The sequence below is a fragment of the Macrosteles quadrilineatus genome, unplaced genomic scaffold (assembly GCF_028750875.1).
Source record: "Macrosteles quadrilineatus isolate MER2022 unplaced genomic scaffold, UCM_ALF_1.0 Scaffold_1__1_contigs__length_201487025, whole genome shotgun sequence".
NCBI classification, from domain to species: Eukaryota; Metazoa; Arthropoda; class Insecta; order Hemiptera; family Cicadellidae; genus Macrosteles; species Macrosteles quadrilineatus.
The window spans coordinates 95,912,465-95,932,525 of record NW_026542594.1 but is presented as its reverse complement, the minus strand read 5'-3'; the positions used below and the strand labels follow the sequence as shown (position 1 = coordinate 95,932,525).

The window sequence follows — 20,061 nt, the reverse complement described above, 5'->3', positions numbered from 1 at the left end:
ATGTTGTTTCTAGTGATTCTGGTTTATTTGTTGTAGTAGCTACTGTTTTATCTTCTAATGAAACTTTGTCCCTCAACGTAGTAGGGGATTCATAAGTCTTCTTTGAAGTTACATACATATCATTGTTGGTAGTAAATTCATTATTCTCTTCCAAAGTAGTTGTTGGTAAACCTTCTATTGGCGTTGTTGCCTTAGTAATAGGTATATCATAAATAAAAGTACTTTCATGAACTTCAGCAGATACTGTACTTTTCTCAGGCTTTTTTGTGGTTTGTGGGACCTTTTCTGTAGAAATATGTTCCTCACTTTCCGTAGTGTATGTATTTCGACCTTGATTTGCCTCGGTAAAATTTTCAAGTGTTCCTTTAGTAATTTCTGTAGGATACTGTGTTCCAACAGAGCTAGTGATTGGTATTTTTTCAATATCTGATGACAATGTAGAGTGATATTCAGTAGTTCTTTCTGTAACTAACTCGCCTGGTATTAATGTCCTTAGATCCAGGTCTTCTTCATCAGTCATAGTGTTGTAACCAATCGTTGTTGTAGTTGGCTTATCACTTTCTACATTTGGAATATACTTATCAGTAGTAGGTTTGGTTTCAGGTAATCTGCTAGATGATGTACTATCTTTATCAACAACTGTTGTTGAGTAAAGAGGGTATGTTTGAGTTGTATCATTATTAGCAGTTGTTCTGTATAAAGTAGTTGGTTCTGTACTAGAATCCTGTGTTGTAGGCATTGTTGAGTCTTCTGGGTTTTGTGATAGCAAAATATATGTTGTTTCTAGTGATTCTGGTTTATTTGTTGTAGTAGCTACTGTTTTATCTTCTAATGAGACTTTGTCCCTTAACGTAGTAGGGGATTCATAAGTCTTCTTTGAAGTTACATACATATCGTTGTTGGTAGTAAATTCATTATTCTCTTCCAAAGTAGTTGTTGGTAAACCTTCTTTTGGCGTTGTTGCCTTAGTAATAGGTATATCATAAACAAAAGTACTTTCATGAACTTCAGCAGATACTGTGCTTTTCTCAGACATTTTTGTGGTTTGTGGTACCTTTTCTGTAGAAGTATATTCCTCACTTTCCGTAGTGTATGTATTTCGACCTTGATTTGCCTCGGTAACATTTTCAAGTGTTCCTTCAGTAATTTCTGTAGGATACTGTGTTCCAACAGAGCTAGTGATTGGTATTTTTTCAATATCTGATGACAATGTAGAGTGATATTCAGTAGTTCTTTCTGTAACTAATTCGCCTGGTATTAATGTCCTTAGATCCAGGTCTTCTTCACCAGTCATAGTGTTGTGACCAATCGTTGTTGTAGTTGGCTTATCACTTTCTACAGTTGGAATATACTTATCAGTAGTAGGTTTGGTTTCAGGTAATCTGCTAGATGACGTACTATCTTTATCAACAACTGTTGTTGAGTAAAGAGGGTATGTTTGAGTTGTATCATTATTAGCAGTTGTTCTGTATAAAGTAGTAGGTTCCGTCCTAGAATCCTGTGTTGTAGGCATTGTTGATTCTTCTGCCTTTTGGGATGGCAAAATTATTGTTGTTGTTTTAAATGATTCTGGTTTATTTGTTGTAGTAGCTACTGTTTTATCTTCTAATGAGACTTTGTCCCTCAACGTAGTAGGGGATTCATAAGTCTTCCTTGAAGTTACATACATATCATTGTTGGTAGTAAATTCATTATTCTGTTCCAAAGTAGTTGTTGGTAAACCTTCTTTTGGCGTTGTTGCCTTAGTAATAGGTATATCATAAACAAAAGTACTTTCATGAACTTCAGCAGATACTGTGCTTTTCTCAGGCATTTTTGTGGTTTGTGGGATCTTTCCTGTAGAAGTATATTCCTCACTTTCCGTAGTGTATGTATTTCGACCTTGATTTGCCTCGGTAACAATTTCAAGTGTTCCTTCAGTAATTTCTGTAGGATACTGTGTTCCAACAGAGCTAGTGATTGGTATTTTTTCAATATCTGATGACAATGTAGAGTGATATTCAGTAGTTCTTTCTGTAACTAATTCGCCTGGTATTAATGTCCTTAGATCCAGGTCTTCTTCACCAGTCATAGTGTTGTGACCAATCGTTGTTGTAGTTGGCTTATCACTTTCTACAGTTGGAATATACTTATCAGTAGTAGGTTTGGTTTCAGGTAATCTGCTAGATGACGTACTATCTTTATCAACAACTGTTGTTGAGTAAAGAGGGTATGTTGGAGTTGTATAATTATTAGCAGTTGTTCTGTATAAAGTAGTAGGTTCTGTACTAGAATCCTGTGTTGTAGGCATTGTTGAGTCTTCTGGGTTTTGTGATGGCAAAATATATGTTGTTTCTAGTGATTCTGGTTTATTTGTTGTAGTAGCTACTGTTTTATCTTCTAATGAAACTTTGTCCCTCAACGTAGTAGGGGATTCATAAGTCTTCCTTGAAGTTACATACATATCATTGTTGGTAGTAAATTCATTATTCTCTTCCAAAGTAGTTGTTGGTAAACCTTCTATTGGCGTTGTTGCCTTAGTAATAGGTATATCATAAATAAAAGTACTTTCATGAACTTCAGCAGATACTGTACTTTTCTCAGGCTTTTTTGTGGTTTGTGGGACCTTTTCTGTAGAAATATGTTCCTCACTTTCCGTAGTGTATGTATTTCGACCTTGATTTGCCTCGGTAAAATTTTCAAGTGTTCCTTTAGTAATTTCTGTAGGATACTGTGTTCCAACAGAGCTAGTGATTGGTATTTTTTCAATATCTGATGACAATGTAGAGTGATATTCAGTAGTTCTTTCTGTAACTAACTCGCCTGGTATTAATGTCCTTAGATCCAGGTCTTCTTCATCAGTCATAGTGTTGTAACCAATCGTTGTTGTAGTTGGCTTATCACTTTCTACATTTGGAATATACTTATCAGTAGTAGGTTTGGTTTCAGGTAATCTGCTAGATGATGTACTATCTTTATCAACAACTGTTGTTGAGTAAAGAGGGTATGTTTGAGTTGTATCATTATTAGCAGTTGTTCTGTATAAAGTAGTTGGTTCTGTACTAGAATCCTGTGTTGTAGGCATTGTTGAGTCTTCTGGGTTTTGTGATAGCAAAATATATGTTGTTTCTAGTGATTCTGGTTTATTTGTTGTAGTAGCTACTGTTTTATCTTCTAATGAGACTTTGTCCCTTAACGTAGTAGGGGATTCATAAGTCTTCTTTGAAGTTACATACATATCGTTGTTGGTAGTAAATTCATTATTCTCTTCCAAAGTAGTTGTTGGTAAACCTTCTTTTGGCGTTGTTGCCTTAGTAATAGGTATATCATAAACAAAAGTACTTTCATGAACTTCAGCAGATACTGTGCTTTTCTCAGACATTTTTGTGGTTTGTGGTACCTTTTCTGTAGAAGTATATTCCTCACTTTCCGTAGTGTATGTATTTCGACCTTGATTTGCTTTGGTAACATTTTCAAGTGTTCCTTCAGTAATTTCTGTAGGATACTGTGTTCCAACAGAGCTAGTGATTGGTATTTTTTCAATATCTGATGACAATGTAGAGTGATATTCAGTAGTTCTTTCTGTAACTAATTCGCCTGGTATTAATGTCCTTAGATCCAGGTCTTCTTCACCAGTCATAGTGTTGTGACCAATCGTTGTTGTAGTTGGCTTATCACTTTCTACAGTTGGAATATACTTATCAGTAGTAGGTTTGGTTTCAGGTAATCTGCTAGATGACGTACTATCTTTATTAACAACTGTTGTTGAGTAAAGAGGGTATGTTTGAGTTGTATCATTATTAGCAGTTGTTCTGTATAAAGTAGTAGGTTCCGTCCTAGAATCCTGTGTTGTAGGCATTGTTGATTCTTCTGCCTTTTGGGATGGCAAAATTATTGTTGTTGTTTTAAATGATTCTGGTTTATTTGTTGTAGTAGCTACTGTTTTATCTTCTAATGAGACTTTGTCCCTTAACGTAGTAGGGGATTCATAAGTCTTCTTTGAAGTTACATACATATCATTGTTGGTAGTAAATTCATTATTCTGTTCCAAAGTAGTTGTTGGTAAACCTTCTTTTGGCGTTGTTGCCTTAGTAATAGGTATATCATAAACAAAAGTACTTTCATGAACTTTAGCAGATACTGTGCTTTTCTCAGGCATTTTTGTGGTTTGTGGGATCTTTCCTGTAGAAGTATATTCTTCACTTTCCGTAGTGTATGTATTTCGACCTTGATTTGCCTCGGTAACAATTTCAAGTGTTCCTTCAGTAATTTCTAAAGGATACTGTGTTCCAACAGAGCTAGTGATTGGTATTTTTTCAATATCTGATGACAATGTAGAGTGATATTCAGTGGTTCTTTCTGTAACTAACTCGCCTGGTATTAATGTCCTTAGATCCAGGTCTTCTTCACCAGTCATAGTGATGTGACCAATCGTTGTTGTAGTTGGCTTATAACTTTCTACATTTGGAATATACTTATCAGTAGTAGGTTTGGTTTCAGGTAATCTGCTAGATGATGGACTATCTTTATCAACAACTGTTGTTGAGTAAAGAGGGTATGTTGGAGTTGTATCATTATTAGCAGTTGTTCTGTATAAAGTAGTAGGTTCTGTACTAGAATCCTGTGTTGTAGGCATTGTTGAGTCTTCTGGGTTTTGTGATGGCAAAATATATGTTGTTTCTAGTGATTCTGGTTTATTTGTTGTAGTAGCTACTGTTTTATCTTCTAATGAAACTTTGTCCCTCAACGTAGTAGGGGATTCATAAGTCTTCTTTGAAGTTACATACATATCATTGTTGGTAGTAAATTCATTATTCTCTTCCAAAGTAGTTGTTGGTAAACCTTCTATTGGCGTTGTTGCCTTAGTAATAGGTATATCATAAATAAAAGTACTTTCATGAACTTCAGCAGATACTGTACTTTTCTCAGGCTTTTTTGTGGTTTGTGGGACCTTTTCTGTAGAAATATGTTCCTCACTTTCCGTAGTGTATGTATTTCGACCTTGATTTGCCTCGGTAAAATTTTCAAGTGTTCCTTTAGTAATTTCTGTAGGATACTGTGTTCCAACAGAGCTAGTGATTGGTATTTTTTCAATATCTGATGACAATGTAGAGTGATATTCAGTAGTTCTTTCTGTAACTAACTCGCCTGGTATTAATGTCCTTAGATCCAGGTCTTCTTCATCAGTCATAGTGTTGTAACCAATCGTTGTTGTAGTTGGCTTATCACTTTCTACATTTGGAATATACTTATCAGTAGTAGGTTTGGTTTCAGGTAATCTGCTAGATGATGTACTATCTTTATCAACAACTGTTGTTGAGTAAAGAGGGTATGTTTGAGTTGTATCATTATTAGCAGTTGTTCTGTATAAAGTAGTTGGTTCTGTACTAGAATCCTGTGTTGTAGGCATTGTTGAGTCTTCTGGGTTTTGTGATAGCAAAATATATGTTGTTTCTAGTGATTCTGGTTTATTTGTTGTAGTAGCTACTGTTTTATCTTCTAATGAGACTTTGTCCCTTAACGTAGTAGGGGATTCATAAGTCTTCTTTGAAGTTACATACATATCGTTGTTGGTAGTAAATTCATTATTCTCTTCCAAAGTAGTTGTTGGTAAACCTTCTTTTGGCGTTGTTGCCTTAGTAATAGGTATATCATAAACAAAAGTACTTTCATGAACTTCAGCAGATACTGTGCTTTTCTCAGACATTTTTGTGGTTTGTGGTACCTTTTCTGTAGAAGTATATTCCTCACTTTCCGTAGTGTATGTATTTCGACCTTGATTTGCTTCGGTAACATTTTCAAGTGTTCCTTCAGTAATTTCTGTAGGATACTGTGTTCCAACAGAGCTAGTGATTGGTATTTTTTCAATATCTGATGACAATGTAGAGTGATATTCAGTAGTTCTTTCTGTAACTAATTCGCCTGGTATTAATGTCCTTAGATCCAGGTCTTCTTCACCAGTCATAGTGTTGTGACCAATCGTTGTTGTAGTTGGCTTATCACTTTCTACAGTTGGAATATACTTATCAGTAGTAGGTTTGGTTTCAGGTAATCTGCTAGATGACGTACTATCTTTATTAACAACTGTTGTTGAGTAAAGAGGGTATGTTTGAGTTGTATCATTATTAGCAGTTGTTCTGTATAAAGTAGTAGGTTCCGTCCTAGAATCCTGTGTTGTAGGCATTGTTGATTCTTCTGCCTTTTGGGATGGCAAAATTATTGTTGTTGTTTTAAATGATTCTGGTTTATTTGTTGTAGTAGCTACTGTTTTACCTTCTAATGAGACTTTGTCCCTCAACGTAGTAGGGGATTCATAAGTCTTCCTTGAAGTTACATACATATCATTGTTGGTAGTAAATTCATTATTCTGTTCCAAAGTAGTTGTTGGTAAACCTTCTTTTGGCGTTGTTGCCTTAGTAATAGGTATATCATAAACAAAAGTACTCTCATGAACTTCAGCAGATACTGTGCTTTTCTCAGACATTTTTGTGGTTTGTGGTACCTTTTCTGTGGAAGTATATTCCTCACTTTCCGTAGTGTATGTATTTCGACCTTGATTTGCTTCGGTAACATTTTCAAGTGTTCCTTCAGTAATTTCTGTAGGATACTGTGTTCCAACAGAGCTAGTGATTGGTATTTTTTCAATATCTGATGACAATGTAGAGTGATATTCAGTAGTTCTTTCTGTAACTAATTCGCCTGGTATTAATGTCCTTAGATCCAGGTCTTCTTCACCAGTCATAGTGTTGTGACCAATCGTTGTTGTAGTTGGCTTATCACTTTCTACAGTTGGAATATACTTATCAGTAGTAGGTTTGGTTTCAGGTAATCTGCTAGATGACGTACTATCTTTATTTACAACTGTTGTTGAGTAAAGAGGGTATGTTTGAGTTGTATCATTATTAGCAGTTGTTCTGTATAAAGTAGTAGGTTCCGTCCTAGAATCCTGTGTTGTAGGCATTGTTGATTCTTCTGCCTTTTGGGATGGCAAAATTATTGTTGTTGTTTTAAATGATTCTGGTTTATTTGTTGTAGTAGCTACTGTTTTATCTTCTAATGAGACTTTGTCCCTCAACGTAGTAGGGGATTCATAAGTCTTCCTTGAAGTTACATACATATCATTGTTGGTAGTAAATTCATTATTCTGTTCCAAAGTAGTTGTTGGTAAACCTTCTTTTGGCGTTGTTGCCTTAGTAATAGGTATATCATAAACAAAAGTACTTTCATGAACTTCAGCAGATACTGTGCTTTTCTCAGACATTTTTGTGGTTTGTGGTACCTTTTCTGTAGAAGTATATTCCTCACTTTCCGTAGTGTATGTATTTCGACCTTGATTTGCTTCGGTAACATTTTCAAGTGTTCCTTCAGTAATTTCTGTAGGATACTGTGTTCCAACAGAGCTAGTGATTGGTATTTTTTCAATATCTGATGACAATGTAGAGTGATATTCAGTAGTTCTTTCTGTAACTAATTCGCCTGGTATTAATGTCCTTAGATCCAGGTCTTCTTCACCAGTCATAGTGTTGTGACCAATCGTTGTTGTAGTTGGCTTATCACTTTCTACAGTTGGAATATACTTATCAGTAGTAGGTTTGGTTTCAGGTAATCTGCTAGATGACGTACTATCTTTATCAACAACTGTTGTTGAGTAAAGAGGGTATGTTTGAGTTGTATCATTATTAGCAGTTGTTCTGTATAAAGTAGTAGGTTCCGTCCTAGAATCCTGTGTTGTAGGCATTGTTGATTCTTCTGCCTTTTGGGATGGCAAAATTATTGTTGTTGTTTTAAATGATTCTGGTTTATTTGTTGTAGTAGCTACTGTTTTATCTTCTAATGAGACTTTGTCCCTCAACGTAGTAGGGGATTCATAAGTCTTCCTTGAAGTTACATACATATCATTGTTGGTAGTAAATTCATTATTCTGTTCCAAAGTAGTTGTTGGTAAACCTTCTTTTGGCGTTGTTGCCTTAGTAATAGGTATATCATAAACAAAAGTACTTTCATGAACTTCAGCAGATACTGTGCTTTTCTCAGGCATTTTTGTGGTTTGTGGGATCTTTCCTGTAGAAGTATATTCTTCACTTTCCGTAGTGTATGTATTTCGACCTTGATTTGCCTCGGTAACAATTTCAAGTGTTCCTTCAGTAATTTCTAAAGGATACTGTGTTCCAACAGAGCTAGTGATTGGTATTTTTTCAATATCTGATGACAATGTAGAGTGATATTCAGTGGTTCTTTCTGTAACTAACTCGCCTGGTATTAATGTCCTTAGATCCAGGTCTTCTTCACCAGTCATAGTGATGTGACCAATCGTTGTTGTAGTTGGCTTATAACTTTCTACATTTGGAATATACTTATCAGTAGTAGGTTTGGTTTCAGGTAATCTGCTAGATGATGGACTATCTTTATCAACAACTGTTGTTGAGTAAAGAGGGTATGTTGGAGTTGTATCATTATTAGCAGTTGTTCTGTATAAAGTAGTAGGTTCTGTACTAGAATCCTGTGTTGTAGGCATTGTTGAGTCTTCTGGGTTTTGTGATGGCAAAATATATGTTGTTTCTAGTGATTCTGGTTTATTTGTTGTAGTAGCTACTGTTTTATCTTCTAATGAAACTTTGTCCCTCAACGTAGTAGGGGATTCATAAGTCTTCTTTGAAGTTACATACATATCATTGTTGGTAGTAAATTCATTATTCTCTTCCAAAGTAGTTGTTGGTAAACCTTCTATTGGCGTTGTTGCCTTAGTAATAGGTATATCATAAATAAAAGTACTTTCATGAACTTCAGCAGATACTGTACTTTTCTCAGGCTTTTTTGTGGTTTGTGGGACCTTTTCTGTAGAAATATGTTCCTCACTTTCCGTAGTGTATGTATTTCGACCTTGATTTGCCTCGGTAAAATTTTCAAGTGTTCCTTTAGTAATTTCTGTAGGATACTGTGTTCCAACAGAGCTAGTGATTGGTATTTTTTCAATATCTGATGACAATGTAGAGTGATATTCAGTAGTTCTTTCTGTAACTAACTCGCCTGGTATTAATGTCCTTAGATCCAGGTCTTCTTCATCAGTCATAGTGTTGTAACCAATCGTTGTTGTAGTTGGCTTATCACTTTCTACATTTGGAATATACTTATCAGTAGTAGGTTTGGTTTCAGGTAATCTGCTAGATGATGTACTATCTTTATCAACAACTGTTGTTGAGTAAAGAGGGTATGTTTGAGTTGTATCATTATTAGCAGTTGTTCTGTATAAAGTAGTTGGTTCTGTACTAGAATCCTGTGTTGTAGGCATTGTTGAGTCTTCTGGGTTTTGTGATAGCAAAATATATGTTGTTTCTAGTGATTCTGGTTTATTTGTTGTAGTAGCTACTGTTTTATCTTCTAATGAGACTTTGTCCCTTAACGTAGTAGGGGATTCATAAGTCTTCTTTGAAGTTACATACATATCGTTGTTGGTAGTAAATTCATTATTCTCTTCCAAAGTAGTTGTTGGTAAACCTTCTTTTGGCGTTGTTGCCTTAGTAATAGGTATATCATAAACAAAAGTACTTTCATGAACTTCAGCAGATACTGTGCTTTTCTCAGACATTTTTGTGGTTTGTGGTACCTTTTCTGTAGAAGTATATTCCTCACTTTCCGTAGTGTATGTATTTCGACCTTGATTTGCCTCGGTAACATTTTCAAGTGTTCCTTCAGTAATTTCTGTAGGATACTGTGTTCCAACAGAGCTAGTGATTGGTATTTTTTCAATATCTGATGACAATGTAGAGTGATATTCAGTAGTTCTTTCTGTAACTAATTCGCCTGGTATTAATGTCCTTAGATCCAGGTCTTCTTCACCAGTCATAGTGTTGTGACCAATCGTTGTTGTAGTTGGCTTATCACTTTCTACAGTTGGAATATACTTATCAGTAGTAGGTTTGGTTTCAGGTAATCTGCTAGATGACGTACTATCTTTATCAACAACTGTTGTTGAGTAAAGAGGGTATGTTTGAGTTGTATCATTATTAGCAGTTGTTCTGTATAAAGTAGTAGGTTCCGTCCTAGAATCCTGTGTTGTAGGCATTGTTGATTCTTCTGCCTTTTGGGATGGCAAAATTATTGTTGTTGTTTTAAATGATTCTGGTTTATTTGTTGTAGTAGCTACTGTTTTATCTTCTAATGAGACTTTGTCCCTCAACGTAGTAGGGGATTCATAAGTCTTCCTTGAAGTTACATACATATCATTGTTGGTAGTAAATTCATTATTCTGTTCCAAAGTAGTTGTTGGTAAACCTTCTTTTGGCGTTGTTGCCTTAGTAATAGGTATATCATAAACAAAAGTACTTTCATGAACTTCAGCAGATACTGTGCTTTTCTCAGGCATTTTTGTGGTTTGTGGGATCTTTCCTGTAGAAGTATATTCCTCACTTTCCGTAGTGTATGTATTTCGACCTTGATTTGCCTCGGTAACAATTTCAAGTGTTCCTTCAGTAATTTCTGTAGGATACTGTGTTCCAACAGAGCTAGTGATTGGTATTTTTTCAATATCTGATGACAATGTAGAGTGATATTCAGTAGTTCTTTCTGTAACTAATTCGCCTGGTATTAATGTCCTTAGATCCAGGTCTTCTTCACCAGTCATAGTGTTGTGACCAATCGTTGTTGTAGTTGGCTTATCACTTTCTACAGTTGGAATATACTTATCAGTAGTAGGTTTGGTTTCAGGTAATCTGCTAGATGACGTACTATCTTTATCAACAACTGTTGTTGAGTAAAGAGGGTATGTTGGAGTTGTATAATTATTAGCAGTTGTTCTGTATAAAGTAGTAGGTTCTGTACTAGAATCCTGTGTTGTAGGCATTGTTGAGTCTTCTGGGTTTTGTGATGGCAAAATATATGTTGTTTCTAGTGATTCTGGTTTATTTGTTGTAGTAGCTACTGTTTTATCTTCTAATGAAACTTTGTCCCTCAACGTAGTAGGGGATTCATAAGTCTTCCTTGAAGTTACATACATATCATTGTTGGTAGTAAATTCATTATTCTCTTCCAAAGTAGTTGTTGGTAAACCTTCTATTGGCGTTGTTGCCTTAGTAATAGGTATATCATAAATAAAAGTACTTTCATGAACTTCAGCAGATACTGTACTTTTCTCAGGCTTTTTTGTGGTTTGTGGGACCTTTTCTGTAGAAATATGTTCCTCACTTTCCGTAGTGTATGTATTTCGACCTTGATTTGCCTCGGTAAAATTTTCAAGTGTTCCTTTAGTAATTTCTGTAGGATACTGTGTTCCAAAAGAGCTAGTGATTGGTATTTTTTCAATATCTGATGACAATGTAGAGTGATATTCAGTAGTTCTTTCAGTAACTAACTCGCCTGGTATTAATGTCCTTAGATCCAGGTCTTCTTCACCAGTCATAGTGTTGTAACCAATCGTTGTTGTAGTTGGCTTATCACTTTCTACATTTGGAATATACTTATCAGTAGTAGGTTTGGTTTCAGGTAATCTGCTAGATGATGTACTATCTTTATTAACAACTGTTGTTGAGTAAAGAGGGTATGTTTGAGTTGTATCATTATTAGCAGTTGTTCTGTATAAAGTAGTAGGTTCTGTACTAGAATCCTGTGTTGTAGGCATTGTTGAGTCTTCCGGGTTTTGTGATGGCAAAATATATGTTGTTCCTAGTGATTCTGGTTTATTTGTTGTAGTAGCTACTGTTTTATCTTCTAATGAGACTTTGTCCCTCAACGTAGTAGGGGATTCATAAGACTTCCTTGAAGTTACATACATATCATTGTTGGTAGTAAATTCATTATTCTCTTCCAAAGTAGTTGTTGGTAAACCTTCTTTTGGCGTTGTTGCCTTAGTAATAGGTATATCATAAACAAAAGTACTTTCATGAACTTCAGCAGATACTGTGCTTTTCTCGGACATTTTTGTGGTTTGTGGTACCGTTTCTGTAGAAGTATATTCCTCACTTTCCATATTGTATGTATTTCGACCTTGATTTGCCTCGGTAACATTTTCAAGTGTTCCTTCAGTAATTTCTGTAGGATTCTGTGTTCCAACAGAGCTAGTGATTGGTATTTTTTCAATATCTGATGACAATGTAGAGTGATATTCAGTAGTTCTTTCTGTAACTAACTCGCCTGGTATTAATGTCCTTAGATCCAGGTCTTCTTCACCAGTCATAGTGTTGTAACCAATCGTTGTTGTAGTTGGCTTATCACTTTCTACATTTGGAATATACTTATCAGTAGTAGGTTTGGTTTCAGGTAATCTGCTAGATGATGGACTATCTTTATCAACAACTGTTGTTGAGTAAAGAGGGTATGTTTGAGTTGTATCATTATTAGCAGTTGTTCTGTATAAAGTAGTAGGTTCTGTACTAGAATCCTGTGTTGTAGGCATTGTTGAGTCTTCTAGGTATTGTGATGGCAAAATATATGTTGTTTCTAGTGATTCTGGTTTATTTGTTGTAGTAGCTACTGTTTTATCTTCTAATGAGACTTTGTCCCTCAAGGTTGTAGGGGATTCATAAGTCTTCCTTGAAGTTACATACATATCATTGTTGGTAGTAAATTCATTATTCTCTTCCAAAGTAGTTGTTGGTAAACCTTCTATTGGCGTTGTTGCCTTAGTAATAGGTATATCATAAACAAAAGTACTTTCATGAACTTCAGCAGATACTGTGCTTTTCTCAGGCTTTTTTGTGGTTTGTGGGACCTTTTCTGTAGAAATATGTTCCTCACTTTCCGTAGTGTATGTATTTCGACCTTGATTTGCCTCGGTAAAATTTTCAAGTGTTCCTTCAGTAATTTCTGTAGGATACTGTGTTCCAAAAGAGCTAGTTATTGGTATTTTTTCAATATCTGATGACAATGTAGAGTGATATTCAGTAGTTCTTTCTGTAACTAACTCGCCTGGTATTAATGTCCTTAGATCCAGGTCTTCTTCACCAGTCATAGTGTTGTGACCAATCGTTGTTGTAGTTGGCTTATCACTTTCTACAGTTGGAATATACTTATCAGTAGTAGGTTTGGTTTCAGGTAATCTGCTAGATGAAGTACTATCTTTATCAACAACTGTTGTTGAGTAAAGAGGGTATGTTTGAGTTGTGTCATTATTAGCAGTTGTTCTGTATAAAGTAGTAGGTTCTGTACTAGAATCCTGTGTTGTAGGCATTGTTGAGTCTTCCGGGTTTTGTGATGGCAAAATATATGTTGTTCCTAGTGATTCTGGTTTATTTGTTGTAGTAGCTACTGTTTTATCTTCTAATGAGACTTTGTCCCTCAACGTAGTAGGGGATTCATAAGTCGTCCTTAAAGTTACATACATATCATTGTTGGTAATAAATTCATTATTCTGTTCCAAAGTAGTTGTTGGTAAACCTTCTATTGGCGTTGTTGCCTTAGTAATAGGTATATCATAAACAAAAGTACTTTCATGAACTTCAGCAGATAATGTGCTTTTCTCAGGCTTTTTTGTGGTTTGTGGTACCTTTTCTGTAGAAGTATATTCCTCACTATCCGTAGTGTATGTATTTCGACCTTGATTTGCCTCGGTAACATTTTCAAATGTTCCTTCAATAATTTCTGTAGGATACTGTGTTCCAACAGAGCTAGTGATTGGTATTTTTTCAATATCTGATGACAATGTAGAGTGATATTCAGTAGTTCTTTCTGTAACTAACTCGCCTGGTATTAATGTCCTTAGATCCAGGTCTTCTTCACCAGTCATAGTGTTGTGACCAATCGTTGTTGTAGTTGGCTTATCACTTTCTACAGTTAGAATATACTTATCAGTAGTAGGTTTGGTTTCAAGTAATCTGCTAGATGAAGTACTATCTTTATCAACAACTGTTGTTGAGTAAAGAGGGTATGTTTGAGTTGTGTCATTATTAGCAGTTGTTCTGTATAAAGTAGTAGGTTCTGTACTAGAATCCTGTGTTGTAGGCATTGTTGAGTCTTCCGGGTTTTGTGATGGCAAAATATATGTTGTTCCTAGTGATTCTGGTTTATTTGTTGTAGTAGCTACTGTTTTATCTTCTAATGAGACTTTGTCCCTCAACGTAGTAGGGGATTCATAAGTCGTCCTTAAAGTTACATACATATCATTGTTGGTAATAAATTCATTATTCTGTTCCAAAGTAGTTGTTGGTAAACCTTCTATTGGCGTTGTTGCCTTAGTAATAGGTATATCATAAACAAAAGTACTTTCATGAACTTCAGCAGATAATGTGCTTTTCTCAGGCTTTTTTGTGGTTTGTGGGATCTTTCCTGTAGAAGTATATTCTTCACTTTCCGTAGTGTATGTATTTCGACCTTGATTTTCCTCGGTAACAATTTCAAGTGTTCCTTCAGTAATTTCTGTAGGATACTGTGTTCCAAAAGAGCTAGTGATTGGTATTTTTTCAATATCTGATGACAATGTAGAGTGATATTCAGTAGTTCTTTCTGTAACTAACTCGCCTGGTATTAATGTCCTTAGATCCAGGTCTTCTTCACCAGTCATAGTGTTGTGACCAATCGTTGTTGTAGTTGGCTTATCACTTTCTACAGTTAGAATATACTTATCAGTAGTAGGTTTGGTTTCAAGTAATCTGCTAGATGAAGTACTATCTTTATCAACAACTGTTGTTGAATAAAGAGGGTATGTTTGAGTTGTATCATTATTAGCAGTTGTTCTGTATAAAGTAGTAGGTCCTGTACTAGAATCCTGTGTTGTAGGCATTGTTAATTCTTCTGGCTTTTGTGATGGCAAAATATACGTTTTTTCTAGTGATTCTGGTTTATTTGTTATAGTAGCTACTGTTTTATCTTCTAATGAGACTTTGTCCCTCAACGTAGTAGGGGATTCATAAGTCTTCCTTAAAGTTACATACATATCATTGTTGGTAGTAAATTCATTATTCTGTTCCAAAGAAGTTGTTGGTAAACCTTCTTTTGGCGTTTTTGCCTTAGTAATAGGTATATCATAAACAAAAGTACTTTCATGAACTTCATCAGATACTGTGCTTTTCTCAGGCATTTTTGTGGTTGGTGGGACCTCTTCTGTAGAAGTATATTCCTCACTTTGCGTAGTGTACGTATTTCGACCTTGATTTGCTTCGGTAAAATTTTCAAGTGTTCCTTCAGTAATTTCTGTAGGATACTGTGTTCCAATAGAGCTAGTGGTTGGTATCTTTTCAATATCTGATGACAATGTAGAGTGATATTCAGTAGTTCTTTCTGTAAGTACCTCGCCTGGTATCAATGTCCTTAGATCCAGGTCTTCTTCACCAGTCATAGTGTTGTAACCAATCGTTGTTGTAGTTGGCTTATCACTTTCTACAGTTGGAATATACTTATCAGTAGTAGGTTTGGTTTCAGGTAATCTGCTAGATGATGTACTATCTTTATCAACAACTGTTTTATCAACAGGCATTTTTGTGGTTTGTGGGACCTTTTCTGTTGAAGTATATTCCTCACTTTCCGTAGTGTATGTATTTCGACCTTGATTTGCCTCGGTAAAATTTTCAAGTGTTCCTTCAGTAATTTCTGCAGGATACTGTGTTCCAATAGAGCTAGTGGTTGGTATCTTTTCAATATCTGATGACAATGTAGAGTGATATTCAGTAGTTCTTTCTGTAAGTACCTCGCCTGGTATCAATGTCCTTAGATCCAGGTCTTCTTCACCAGTCATAGTGTTGTAACCAATCGTTGTTGTAGTCGGCTTATCACTTTCTACAGTTGGAATATACTTATCAGTAGTAGGTTTGGTTTCGGGTAATCTGCTAGATGAAGTACTATCTTTATCAACAACTGTTGTTGAGTAAAGTTTGTATGTTTCAGTTGTATCTTTATTAGCAGTTATTCTGTATAAAGTAGTAGGTTCTGCACTAGAATCCTTTGTTGTTGGCATTGTTGAATCGACAGTCTTTTGTGATGGAAAAATGAATGTTGTTTCTAGTGATTCTGGTTTATTTGTTGTAGATGCTACCGTTGTATCTTCTAATGAGACTTTGTGTCTCACTGTAGTAGGGAATTCATAGGTCTTGTTTGATTTTACATACATATCGTTCGCGGTGGTTAGCTCACTTTCATCATTTAAATTAGTGGTTGTTACATCTTTGTTTGGTGTTATTGCCTTTGTAATTGATATATCATATACTGAAGAGTAATATTCCGTTGTTGTTTTGCCTGGTTCTATGTCAGAACCTCTCATTGTCGTTAATTTATTCATAGTTTTCATTGATGACGTTCTTGGCTTTTCCGATGATATTATATATGTTGCTTCATTATCTGGTTTATCTGTCACTACGTCTATTGTATTGGAAACTGTTCTATAGGCAAACAAATTCTCAGTAACATCTTGTTGTAATTCTTTTGTTTTCATTATACCCTCTTTGTTGTTTGTTTCTGGATCTTTTATGTGGGAAAGTTGGGTGACCCCTTCAATTTGGTAATTTTCAGTATTATTTTCAATAGGTATACTTGAATATAAATAGCATTTACTATAGGGGTTTCCAGTATAAAGGGGAGGACAAAAGCATATTGTAGTGTTTGCTTGTGTTTCACACTTAGCATTAAGACCGCAGGTTTTGTTGGTGCATTGGTGCTTGCATACGCCGCCAATGCAGGCTTGTGTTTCAGTGCACTCCTTATCCTCAGTGCAGACCACTTTAGTTTCTGTGAAATCATGTATATACAAACATAATATATACAAATAGCAAAACAAATATTTACAATACTAGCTACTAGAGATGACGGATGAAAATGACAGTGAGATCAAGATGACTTGTTAAATGCTGATGATAACACCACAATATATACACATTAATATGAGAGTCAACTGCATGGAAAATCTTTTTTTACAAAATAACATAAACAATTTTTTTTTTAGATTATTTACTGTACTCTTGGTTCAATTAACCACTAAATGAAATACATGTATGTATTTTAATTGGTAGATTTGCAGTGAATACATGCTGTTTGTTTCTATGTAAAAAAATATGTTTGTGAATGAAAACCACACAAAATGTAGTAAATTTGTATTGTTAAATTAAGGATATACAGTAGTAAAAAAAAAACATGCATTTGATTCTCTGTATTGTTACACAATTATCTTAACTGTTAATAAAAAAAACTATTTACATTGGTAAGGTAATAGAGAAGTTTTAGAAGTGAGACAGACAATGAAGTAATAGACAAGAATTAAGTTTTCCACAAGATAAAAAGAGATTTTGGTGCACTGTTTTGCAGCCGGCATTTTATAAAATGTTTAGAAAACCTGTTGTAATACTGTATTATTTCTGTTGAGGGGGTGATGACAACTTTATAATTCATCAATTAAAATTTGACGGTTGGGAGCGTTTACCTTTCAAACATCCATATTTTGGATCTGAAGTAAATCCGGACGGACAGAACTTGCAGACAGGCTTGTGATCTTCAACAAAACAAGGGGCATCTTGTGGGCAGGTAATGTTCAAGCAGGGGTCGACACATCGGAAATTGGAACAAGTGTGTTGTGGGGGGCAGCCGTTGTCCCTGAGGCAGATGGACAGTATGGGGTTGCAGTCTTTGGTGCACAGACACACAGGCCTATGGTTGACCACTTCACAAGTCTTCTCTACAGGACAAGACTGGGACGTACAAGGGCTCACACATTTCCTCTTGATACAAGCTAGATTTGAAGCGCACTGATCATCGAAGCTGCATTCTAAAATGTCAGGAGCACAACTGAGTTCACCCGTTTCACTGACAGAGAATCCGTACTTACAAACACACATCGGTTTATGAAGTCTGACTTCACATTTCTTGTTGATATCACACTTTAGAGCTGCCATGAAGCAAGGATTTCTGCAGTTGCCAGAGAAGCAGGCCATAGTGGAGGGACAGTCTGAATCAGATGAACACGGTATTGGGACAGTCACTCTGGCATCACACTTGGGATCTAGTTGGCAGGAAATATCTGGTGACCCGGTGTGACATTCGGGGCACGTACATCTCGGCTTGTGTTCTACTGGCTGACACAGGGCATTGTCCCCACACACCCCCCTCACACTACACACGTCCAGGCACTGTCTATTGATGCAAGCCTTCTCATTGGGGCAGTCTGAGTCTGCGACGCAAACACTCTCTGGGGTGCAAACAGTGCACAGGGTAAAATATACAAGGGTATGATAGAGAGAACAGTGATTGGAAGAACTGTGAAAGTGAAATATTTCTCACAATCATGCTCCAGATAGAGTTTTAGAAGAAGCTGTACATCAAAATAGTGAATACCACTCAGATAGTGACAGGCCCAATTGATTACACAAAGGAAAGGGTATAATTGTGAGAATGTTCCCTTTCACAGTTCCCAATCTGACTTTTTAGATCTTAAAGTTTAACTATGAAATAAAGAGTAACAATGAAAATTTTAAGGTTCACACCAAAGGGGCTCTTTGGATACAGTTTTAAAGTCTTAGAGAAAGAAATATAACATTTTTAAATGTATGAAATTGAGAAAAAGGTAAATTTATAAAGTAATAGGCAGTTTTGTCTAAAACAACAGTGTATAGTCAAATTAATTAATTTAGTAGTTATAAAACTTAGACATTAACACCTAGCTTTAGACGATAAAAAAAATAACGTTTCATCTTGTCTGTCCCACAAAAAGATAAATAATGACGTTAGGGCGGTGTGAGTTACCCGACTTTCCCTTCAAGGCAGATTGGGACTGTATGACATTCCACATGTTGAAGCAACAAGGCTATGAATATGTCATGTACAATATATACAAGAGCCCACATCAGTGTTAAATACAGCAATATTTTACAGTGTAATTTAGGCCTAAGCATGCTTTTTACAAACACAAATACGGATACATCACTACGTAATCAAACAACAAGAATGCTCTGATAAATATTGCGGATTTAACTGACCCTAATCCACTTTGATTTCTTAAGTTTGATCAAGCAATTATTTGACACATCACCTCGGACCGAATGTTTTGTTGTTAACAAATTTAGGTTGCTATAATTGTATTGAAAAATTGTTATTGTTCTCTTAAGTTGTCACTAAAACAGATTAATAAACTTGGTTATGAAAATTTGGAAGAATTAGTAGTGAGGTAATCAGTACTTGCGCTTCTATAGCACCCTCTGATCTTAGCAGCAAACCAATGGTGATTGACTTACCTGGATTACACTCAATTTCTGGGTTACCAACCATGCCACTCGGACACTGACAAACAAAACTGTCACCAGCGGCAACACACTCGGCGTACTGGCCACATCCTCGAGTGCGACAGTCTTTGGGCAAAATCGGTGCAGAACCTGAGGAAAAATAAAAGTTTTAAGTTTATTCTGGCAAATGAATCAGATACAAAAAAAAGTTATACAGTCATCCCTCAAGTGACAAAATTAGATTCGACATGTTCAAATAAACAAAGCTATAGAACAGCTGTGATGACGTTATTCTGATGTTGACTTAGGTTTTAGGTCTACATTATCAATTATTTATTATCAATCATTAAGATGGGGACACCACTTATGTGCGTATTTTAACCCAAATATAAATGAAGGGTGAGTGTAGAATGGTGTGAGATGGTCTGTGTAGCTTTGTTACTGACTAAGATCAGCTGTTTCATTAGCCAGGATCATTTATTTAAAGCCCAATGATCAGGAACAGCTGGGAATGATCATTGATTTCCAACTATCAACTAATTTAATGAAAAAGAACTTTTAAAGACAAGATGTGCAACATGTATTTAAGTACAACGTTTCCCAAAGAAATATCTAATGAACTAATAATTAATCCTTCCTCACTTACAGTTACAAATGACAAAATAGGTATGTTGCAAAATAATGTCAAGTAAAATATGAGAAATTAAATTTGGTTTTATTTGTTATTAATTATGGTTATATTAACCTCATAACCAGCATATCTGAATAATAATTGGTATGTGGCTTCATTTAGTAGAGATGTACTTCATTATGGCCTAAAATCCCCCATTTTTACATTTCCGTGGCAGCAAACCTGCATACTCAACTAATTGCAAATGCTTCAATAAATAATTAAAATGGAGCCCCACATCATCATTTCTCAAAGTATGTTCATGAACAAGCATGCAAAAATATT

The 20,061-nt window shown here is 35.5% G+C and overlaps 1 protein-coding gene across 4 annotated transcripts in view; it reads right to left on the bottom strand.

The window, feature by feature from the left end:
- Positions 1-20,061, bottom strand: part of LOC128991085 (uncharacterized) — a 346,794-nt gene that overhangs the window by 205,867 nt on the left and 120,866 nt on the right. For all 4 annotated transcript variants that reach the window (XM_054414044.1, XM_054413851.1, XM_054413972.1 and 1 more), the window contains 2 exons: positions 19,119-19,256; positions 17,315-18,076 (listed from right to left, as the gene is read on the bottom strand). In XM_054414044.1, coding sequence (XP_054270019.1) covers positions 17,315-18,076; positions 19,119-19,256 — 900 coding nt within the window. The remainder of the gene's footprint in view (positions 1-17,314; positions 18,077-19,118; positions 19,257-20,061) is intronic.